Source organism: Engraulis encrasicolus, chromosome 11 (assembly GCF_034702125.1).
Source record: "Engraulis encrasicolus isolate BLACKSEA-1 chromosome 11, IST_EnEncr_1.0, whole genome shotgun sequence".
Lineage (NCBI taxonomy): Eukaryota > Metazoa > Chordata > Actinopteri > Clupeiformes > Engraulidae > Engraulis > Engraulis encrasicolus.
In genome coordinates, this window is record NC_085867.1 from 54,398,560 (window position 1) to 54,408,662 (window position 10,103).

Consider the following 10,103-nt stretch of genomic DNA (forward strand, 5'->3'; position numbering starts at 1 on the left):
ATCTAATGCGATTCATATGCCTCTACCAGAGTGCTTTGTCGATGCTTCTTAGCACATGTGACATTTGACCCGAGCAAGTGTTAGCGTCGTGTTCTTTGGACGTCTGCCGTATGTTGTCCATTTAGCGGAGACATGGAGGTCCCACCTCTTAGCCACCCTCCAACCCTCTCTCAGGCCATGTCTGTCCACCTCAAGTGCCATGGTCATGAGCACGTGTGCCAATGTTAAAGCTATGACCCTTTTATAATCACCGGCTCACACCCAGGAGAGTAGCAAAAGTCTGCCGTGCCATTAAACAGCCCAGCTCTCCTCCTCCTCCTCCTCCTCATCCAGTCAAAGCTGTGCTGCTTGCACGGATGCGATGGGGCTGCTGTCTATATTTTATAGCGCTGGTTATGAGAGGAGCGTGGCTGCTCCTGCTCCTGCTCGCACTGCTACTGCTGCGGGGCCTGCCTTGTGTTTCACATGCAAGGCGGGTGGTGACTGCACCTCCAGCGCTAGACCCCTTTTTATGAGCTCGCACCCCAAGGGAGAGCTTCCGAGCAGAAGCTCAGCTCCTCATGAAAGCCCGCAGTCTGTGTGTGAGAGAGAGAGAGAGAGCGAGCGAGCGAGCGAGAGAGAGAGAGAGAGAGAGAGAGAGAGAGAGAGAGAGAGAGAGAGAGAGAGAGAGAGAGAGAGAGAGAGAGAGAGAGAGAGAGAGAGAGAGAGAGAGAGAGAGAGAGAGAGAGAGAGAGAGAGAGAGAGAGAGAGAGAGAGAGAGCGAGCGAGCGAGCTGGGCCAGTATTTTCAGAAGTCAAGACTAGAATTGCTGCATGTGTGTGTGCGTGCACAGTGAGCGCGTGTGCGTGCATATTGAAATAAAAAGTTGAATGTGTGCTCTATGCCTCTGTGTGGAATAGCATAGAAAGTTGTGTGTTTTCCAAGTTGTTAAAGTAAAGTGTAGTTGTGTGCTGGGAATAGAAATGGTTGCATGAGCTGATGGGATTTGGCATGGGAGAGAATGAAGAAGGCAAAGAAATACATTACGGTTTTAAAGCACAAGCTGCAGCGTAGACGTGTAAATGTCAGCGCTGAATGTTTTATTCTTCTCCCCCCTGAGTGACATTTTTATAATTCATACAGTTTCTGATGGGTGTTTTTTATTATTTCACCCCCTACTGATGTGACTACTACATTAATTTGCTGTGTATTTGTCTCCAAGTAGCGCAGTTTTGTCGAAGATCAACCTTTTCTGTGTCAGGTGTGAACACGTGTGTTTGTATTCATATTCATGCCGGTCAGAGCTCCATCGTCTTTTTTTCATATTTGCACAAGTGGAGATGAGATGACTCCATCCTTTTTTGATAAGGATAATACAGTCTGTAATGGGTGAGTGCAGGTGTTCGCGTTGAGTTATATCACATATGTGGCTACACATGTATGTGTATGGCTTGGTGTGTATGAGGATAGGTGGTTTGTATACATGGGTTGGAATGGTGTGTGTGTGTGTGTCTACAGGATATTTGCACGAGATGTTCTATTTGGCGTAGGCAACAACAAGCTGAAACAGTAGGGTAAAAAGCAATGCTTTATTGATAAGATAACTCGCACCCTGTTTGAGTGAGTGCTTGTTTTTGTTTCTACTCTGTGTCCCATCCAGGAAAGCCCAGGAGGAGATGATCTCGGAGCTCCGGCAACAGAAGTTCTACCTGGAGTCCCAGGCGGGCAAGCTGGAGGCCCAGAACGCCAAACTGGAGGAGCATCTGGAGAAGCTGACCCAGCAGGAGCAGATCAAGAAGACCAGGCTCATCGAGCTGGAGACAAGGCTCAGAGAGGTGAGGGGACGGAGGGCTGGATGGATTGGCTGATGGGGATGAATTGATGGATAAATACTTCAATGGATGATAGATACCTGGTAGATAGATGGATGGATCTATGCAATATGCCTTGCAGAAACAAGAAATACACACCTGTAAAGGCGCACACACACACACACACACACACACACACACACACACACACACACACACACACACACACACACACACACACACACACACACACACACACACACACACACACACACAGATAGATTTATGGGATTAGTTGATGGATGGATGGATGGATGGATGGATGGATGGATGGATGGAGATGAGCTAATTAGTAGGCTGGCGGATGGGTGGATGATTGATTAAAAGGCAGATAGACTGATGTGTTGGGCATGTGTTGTGATTTTAAAAAGAGTGAACATAGTTTATTGGCAATCAATGGTGTGAGCCAACAACTAACAAACAATGAGTTAAATTACAGGCTTTTGTGTTACATCCATACATTAGACTGTTACAACCATCTACTGGGGTGCAGTATATAAACTTAAGAGCAAAATTGTGCATCAATGAATGGACAGACAGACAGACACACAGACACAGAGAGGTAATTGGTAGATGGGTGGTTGGATTAAAAGACAGATTGATGGATGGTGGGTGGGAACTGGGTAGAAAGATAATTGCATTGATTGATAGATGTAACTTTGGACAAATAGGCACTGTTTGAGACAGGCTATCTTCAGCGGACTTGGGTCAAGAGAGACTCGTTTAGAAACAGGCGGTGCAAGTTTAAAGAGCAGGAGAGACGGATATAGAGATAGATGGACAGCTGGTTTAAGAGTATTAGAAGTAGATAAATCGGTGAGGACTGACAGAACCATCTTCACAAATGGATGAATGAAGACAGCTGAGCAGGGTGGATGGAAAGGTAATGAGATAGATATACGGCAATGGTGCTAGCACACATGCTCAGTGGACCTTGAACGCTCTGCTCAAAGTGTGTGTGTATGAGAGAGACAGACAGACACAGAGAGAGAGAGATTCAGAGGAAGACAGAAAAAGACATTTGTTTTACTGAGTGAAAATTGCTGAGCAGGCTTCCAAGAGATGGCATTCAGGCATGATGTGGGAAAAAAGTGATTTGTCAGAAGCAGAGAGATGAGGAAGGCAGGCTATACGTGCGATACTCAGAGGTGGCATTCATTCACTCATTTATGTGTTGGCACTTTTTGCAGCTGGGGCGTGAGTATGACTAATCTGATGGCGCTCACGTGCCGCATGTGTTGTTGACGCAGATCAGCCTTTAGATTTCTCTTTTGTTCAATTTGCTGCATTTTGTTGATGTGATGAATATAAATGATGATGACTTAATTCGTGAAAGCATTCCTAGTTTGCAACATCTTTTCACACCTGCCTAAAACTTTTGCACAGTACTGTATTTTTTACTTGGGAGCTTTTTTTGTAACTGGAGTGTGAGAGTGTGCGACTAATGTGACAGCGCTGTCGTGACCCGTGCTGACGTTTGTGTTGACGCAGATCAGCCAGGAGTGTGTGACAAATGTGACGCCACTGACGACGTGTGTGTGTGCGCGCGAGTGTGTGTGACAACTTTGGCATCGCGCTCCACACGTTTTAGTTGCAGCTGAAAGTTGAATGTGACTAGGATAGGAATGTGACGACACTGACATGGCACTATACGAGTGTGTGACTGACGTGTGTGTGTGTGTGCGTGTGCGTGTGCGTGTGTGTGTGTGTGTCTCGCTGACGCAGATCGGTCTGGAGCACGAGGAGCAGAAGCTGGAGCTGAAGCGCCAGGTGACGGAGCTGACGCTGTCGCTGCAGGAGCGCGAGTCGCAGATCAGCGGGCTGCAGGCGGCCAGGCACGCCCTGGAGAGCCAGCTGCAGCAGGCCAAGACCGAGCTGGAGGAGACCACCGCCGAGGCCGAGGAGGAGATCACCGCTCTCAGGGTGAGCCAGCCGGGAGGGGACACGGGAGAGGGCATAGGGGAGGACATGGGAAGCCTGGCCAAGCTGCTTTGTTGAGATCTCAAATGGCAGGCTTCGTTTAAGTCTAAATCTAACCTAATGAAAGATTTTCTAGGTTCAAACTTTCTACAGTCTCTGACCTAATCTCGATTTAAGAAATGGCTGAGTGTGCTACAATCAATGAGGACTCCAATGATGTTTCCTCTGACATAGCTACCAGTTGGGCCAGTGACAGAAACCTGCCCCATCGAGCGGCTGGAAATGCTCGAATTAGATTGTCTCTTAATAACTTTGATATATCCGAGCTAGCCCTCTTGCCCAGACTGAATATGTTGCAGAACTTTGTACAGTGTCCCGGACGAGTGGGCGGGCCAGGTGACGGCATGGGGTGGTGGAGGGGACATGGTGATGGAGGTGTTGGCAAATGGTGTGTGTGTTTTGTCTCTCTTGCAGGCCCACAGAGACGACATCCAGCGCAAGTTTGATGCTCTGAGGGAGAGTTGCTCGGTATGCCCCACAGTTTTTTTCTATGTAACCTGCAGAAACTAATACACACCTGTAAACACACACACACACACACACACACACACACACACACACACACACACACACACACACACACACACACACACACACACACACACACACTGAATGGCCACTTAACAGGTAGGCCTATAATTTCATAACCGAATGGGAACACTTAAGGAGGCCGGTGGAGCGAAGCAAAGTGATTGAAATGAAAAGTATATGCAATTTAATAGAGGGGGACTTCAAAGAGAGACAGAGAGAGAATTCAATTAATCAAATGGGATTTAATTTCCCTGAAGCCCGCAAGTTTTTAACTAAGTTATAGAGTGCAGTATAGCTGGGGGGCAGAAAGAGATCAAGGAAGAGAGGGAGAAAGAGACAAGAGAGGGGCTCTCTATTGCTTGCTCGCTCGTGTCTCTCTCTCTCTCTCTCTCTCTCTCTCTCTCTCTCTCTCTCTCTCTCTCTCTCTCTCTCTCTCTCTCTCTCTCTCTCTCTCTCTCTCTCAGTCTCTCTCTCTCTCAGTCTCTCTCTCTCTTTGTCAGGGGGCCCCTTTAGTTCATAGCTGTCCCTGAAGGGGTTCACTAGCTGGGCATGGGGTGCTGGTCTTAGCCCTGGTGCTCTGTTCCCTGAGTTTCAGTGAAACAGGGTGGGCTCTGTCCTCTACCCGACAACTACAGTGGGTTTGGGCAGTAGATCACTAGGCTTACCCAGCATTACCAGCCCATGAACTACTGGGTCAGGGGAACAGGATTTGAGTGTGGCCGAGAGAGAGTGTCTGTGTGTGTGGGTTGCTTCTCGTGTATGAGTGTTCTCTGTGGTGAGTCACACAGACAGCTCTGACAGGCTATAGGAATAGAGTAGGCCGTACCCACGAAAGGACATTGTGTGCGTGCGTGTGTATGTGCATGTGTGTGTTTACGTGCATGTGTTTGCATGTGTGTACGCGGGGGTGTGTGTGTGCGCGTGTGCGTGCGTGCGTGTGCGTGTGAGCGAGTGTGCGTGAGTGTGTATCTGCGTGTGTGCATGTGTACAGCTGTCCTGTCAGCTCTGCTCCTGCATCACAGAAGCCACTTTGGCATCCTGAGCCCTCAGCCTTCTGGCTTTGGCAGCGTCACGTGACCCGGAGAGCAATGTCTGCCCACTTGCTCTAATGCAGCGCCGGTGCCAACATCTGTCCCGTGCAGCTTACTGGCTGCTGCTGCTGCTGCTGCCACTGCTGTTCCCATAAGCCGTTTACCAGACAGTAAAAGCCAATATCGGTGGCCTTAGACCGACAGTTGCCGTTTGGATATTAAGCGTCACTCTGCTGCATCATCGGCGCCTTGTTTTGACAAGCCGTCTACTCTAGAGCCAGGCAGTGGGGTATGTCTCTTTCCATAGCTATCAACAGCTCTCTCTCTTTACATAGCATATCAAGGGCTATCTTCATTTTATCTGTCAGACTTGTCTTGGATCGTCACAGGTTGTGCACTGTTTGCATGTAAGTTTTCTTTCCTCATGCACTTCCCTTAAATTTGCTCTATATTAGTAAGGAAATTCAGATTATCTCGTTCTAATATAATGATGCAGTCATCAAGTAATGCAGATGCTTCTTTGGCAGTAGAGGTCTGTTGGCATATTGCCCTCTAAATTATGTCACTCTCAGAGTGTTGAAATTGTTTTTTTTTTGTCCTTTGCCAATCACAAAACCATGAAGGTTATAATGTAATGTTTTTGCTGATAAGCAGGCAGTGTTGGTGAAATGAGTGAGTGCCTTTATGTTGTATCCTGAGTCATCAATTTTGAGAAGAATGTTTTCTAAACTCTGTAGCAGTAAGGGTTGACTTTGCTTTATTTGCTGGTGTGCGTGTGTGTGTGCATGCGTGCCTGCCTGCCTGCCTGCCTGCCTGTCTGTGTGTAGTGGGAGAGAGAGATGGACTATGTGCATAGTTGGTTCTCGCCCTCTGAAGTGTATGTGTTTACATGGGTTTCCCATTTGTAAACATTACTGTCTGCGTGCACAGACAGGGGTCCCTCTTCAACCTCTGATTGTTGGAAACTGCCGTCACTCAAAAATGAGCTCACCCGGTTGGCTGCTTAGCATCTTTCCCCTCCTCACAGCGTGGATGTTTGTAAATGGGGAATCCATCAATGGTTGGCCGTCTCTCCATCAGGTAATAACGGACCTGGAGGATCAGCTGACGCAGCTGAGTCAGGAGAATGCCGAGCTGAACCGCCAGAACTTCTACCTGTCCAAGCAGCTGGACGAGATGAACGAGGACCGCGAGGAGCGCATGCAGCTCAGCCAGGACGTGGACCGCCTACGCCGCGAGGTGGCCGACCGAGAGATGCACCTCAACAACCAGAAACAGGTGACCTGAACTACCATGCAACACTATAGCTGCCTAACTCTCAGCCTTTAATGTTGCGCAGTCGAAACGCACAGAAGGAGTTACCAAAGAGGCTTGAGACAAGAGGGCTTACTCACGTCATAACAGCGTAGTACGAAATGATGGCGAGGGGAGTACGGACATTTTATTCTTCTTCTACGGTCAGTATTGGAAGCATCAGGGAACACTTCCGCGGGGGTCGGAGTGTGGAACAGGTCATAGGACAGCGTGAATGTTTGTCAGCTGTCCTTAATTACCCCCAGCAATTACTGCTGACCAACAGCTGCCGTTAATTTGGCCACAAATTATCCATCATGGTGTCGCCCCCACTGACCATGCGCAAGGGAGTACGGAAATTGTATCCATCGCACCCACTGACCAATGACCATGCGCAAGGGAGTTAATTTTCCAACCACCCGTGTCCTCAGGCAACGTCCCCGTACTACACCGTGGCCAATGCATTTCCCCCCGAGAGATTGTTATTCTGTTGAGCTTCTTTGGTGTTACTACGCCTGTCTTTATAGTACACAGTTTCCACAGCGTAGAAAAAGCGACGTTTCAATTTCTGCAACCGAACTTTGTTTCATGTCACTGGTCATATAAAAAGGCAGAGATTAGTGTTAAAATTGTATGAATGGCAAAAAAATCCTACATTTTAATCCAAGTCATTGTTTCCCAAAGCTTGTTTGTAATGCAGTGTTTTAGCCATTGCAGAGATATGGCGTGGAATTATATAATTTAGGCATACAGTAGGTATGCAGTGGAGCATTTTGGGATGGGAACCCTCCAGACCTCAGCTGGCCAGAACCATAATGAACTAAATTAGTCACACCTGTGCTCAACTGCTCTCACAGGTGTTACTAATTCAGTTCAATTGGCTTTGGTATGGAGGGGAAGCCAGCTGTTCATGTACAATGGTGAGTACAGGAGGGATTCAACCACAGTTTTGTGTCATAATGGCCAAGCAAAGCCAAGTCACAGCGACACCTGCTATGCTGCTAAAGTTGACATTGGCTAAACCGTTTGACTGTAAGGTTTTGTGTGTGTATGCTCATGGGTTTTTGTTTGTATAATCATGCCTTTGCTTGTGCGTGCGTGCATGTGTGTGTGTGTGCGCTTGTCTGTGTGTCCCCAGAGTAGAACATCTAGACTCTGCAGACGTTTGTGTGTGTGTATGTGTATGTGTATATAGTAATGGGTTTGTGATTTTCTCATTCCTGTGTGTGTGTGTGTGTGTGTGTGTGTGTGTGTGTGTGTGTGTGTGTGTGTGTGTGTGTGTGTGTGTGTGTGTGTGTGCGTGTGCGTGTGCGTGTGCGTGTGCGTGTGTGTGCGTGCGTGCGTGTGCGTGCGTGCGTGTGTGTCCCCTGAGTAGAACATTGAGACCCTGAAGACGACGTGCAGCATGTTGGAGGAGCAGGTGGTGGAGCTGGAGAGCCTGAATGACGAGCTGCTAGAGAAGGAGAGGCAGTGGGAGAACTGGAGAGGAGCCCTGGAGGACGAGAAGCACCACGCAGAGAGACGCACACAGGACCTGCAGAGACTACTGGACAACGAGAAACAAAACAGGTACGCATGCGTACACAGACACACACACACACACACACACACACACCAGGCGAGAGGTGCACGCAAGTGACTTTGTTTGGTATTAAGTTCTCAAACCTGCATGGGAGCATATGATGGACATTCAGTGCTGAAATCACCGTCAAAACAGAACAGGTACTCACACAACAGTTACACACACACACTCTACACAGACACACATGCACGCACGCACGCACACAGACACACACACACACACACACACACACACACACACACACACACACACACACACACACACACACACACACACACACACACACACACACACACACCTATACACATACACACCTCTATCTCTGACTGCTAAACAACTGTGGGAGACACTTCTGTACACACATAAACACACCTGCATTGACTACAACCAAGAGACCCCCACCCCCTCTGAGCTGATATATAAACAAACACACACACACACACACACACACACACACACACACACACACACACACACACACACACACACACACACACACACACACACACACACACACACACACACACACACATTTTTCTCATGAGGAGAAAAAACACAACAAATTTTACTCCATTATACACCTATAATGAGATATAATACGGAAATCTTGAAGCTTGAATCTTGAATCTATCTCTGGCTGCGTCAACACCTTACCTGTGCCTGGTGGAGCCAGCTCAGCCAAGAGAATAATAGATGTGTATAAGAGATAATAGATTTGCACACTCACACAGGCATATTTCTGTAGCTCAAGCAGGAGCAGAGCAAAGCACCAGAGACTTGCCAGGTGAACGATTTTGCTAAATGTGCAGAGCCCGGCAGTTTCTCTACCGATGCAATCCCACGCTGCCTTAGTCGCCTGAAGGAACCCTGACTCGGGTCTCCTGTTCACCGGCCTTTATATCGCTTTATCACCCAGTGAGCAGGCGCAACGTCTTCTGATTGGCTGAGCAGGTGTCCTTTATTCCCCGGTAGCAGGACACCTATGATGTCATGCGGGCGTGCGGGCGTCCAAGTTGCTTCTTCTCTAACTTTCTGGCGAAGTGCCGTTACTAGTTCTATCGCATCTGGTTGTCTAGTCAAGACCGCGTTGTTAGTTCTATCGCATCTGGTTGTCTAGTCAAGACCCCGTTACTAATTCTATCGCATCTGGTTGTCAAGTCAAAAACCCAGTCGTCAATTCTATTGCATTTGGTTGTCAAGTCACCAACATTCTGCGCGCGTCCTTACATGCCTCCGATAGAGGCGCGTCTCACTCGATTAGGAAGTGGTGCCCATGGCAACGTACCAAGCGCAGTGGTGAATCTACTTTCTCACGAAGCCTTAGATCAACATATTAATAAATTAATACTTAAATGCTGGTAACCGGGTGATAAGCGGAATAGCGGCCTTCGAGGTGTCCCGATATCAAGGGAAAATGGACTTGGCGAAGCGAATCGCTGTTTAGAACGCTCCGCCTCATCCATTATTTCCCTTGATTTCGGGACACCTCGTCGTCCGCTACTCCATACCTATTGCTTGCTCTGTTGCTTGCTTGCTTGCTTGCTTGCTTGCTCGCTCGCGGCTCTCGCTCTCTCTCTCTCTCTCTCTCTCTCTCTCTCTCTCTCTCTCTCTCTCTCTCTCTCTCTCTCACTGTAGTTTTGGCTGAATATGCCTACATTGATTTGGAATTATCTGAATGATCTTAAACTTGGTAATGAGTAATGCATTTTGATGTCTCTCCCTTTCATCTCCCTCCCCACCTCCCTCAGATAGATTAGACCAAGACTGAAGGATTTTGGCTGATTTGTCTACTTTCAAGTAATGGATCATATTAAATTGTTTGATGGGCAATTGTTT

At 47.9% G+C, this 10,103-nt stretch overlaps 1 protein-coding gene across 5 annotated transcripts in view; it reads left to right on the forward strand.

The window, feature by feature from the left end:
- Nucleotides 1-10,103, forward strand: part of cita (citron rho-interacting serine/threonine kinase a) — a 118,082-nt gene that overhangs the window by 62,858 nt on the left and 45,121 nt on the right. For all 5 annotated transcript variants that reach the window (XM_063211002.1, XM_063211003.1, XM_063211005.1 and 2 more), the window contains exons 22-26: nt 1,640-1,814; nt 3,576-3,773; nt 4,245-4,298; nt 6,473-6,670; nt 8,061-8,254. In XM_063211002.1, the coding sequence (XP_063067072.1) occupies nt 1,640-1,814; nt 3,576-3,773; nt 4,245-4,298; nt 6,473-6,670; nt 8,061-8,254 (819 nt within the window). The remainder of the gene's footprint in view (nt 1-1,639; nt 1,815-3,575; nt 3,774-4,244; nt 4,299-6,472; nt 6,671-8,060; nt 8,255-10,103) is intronic.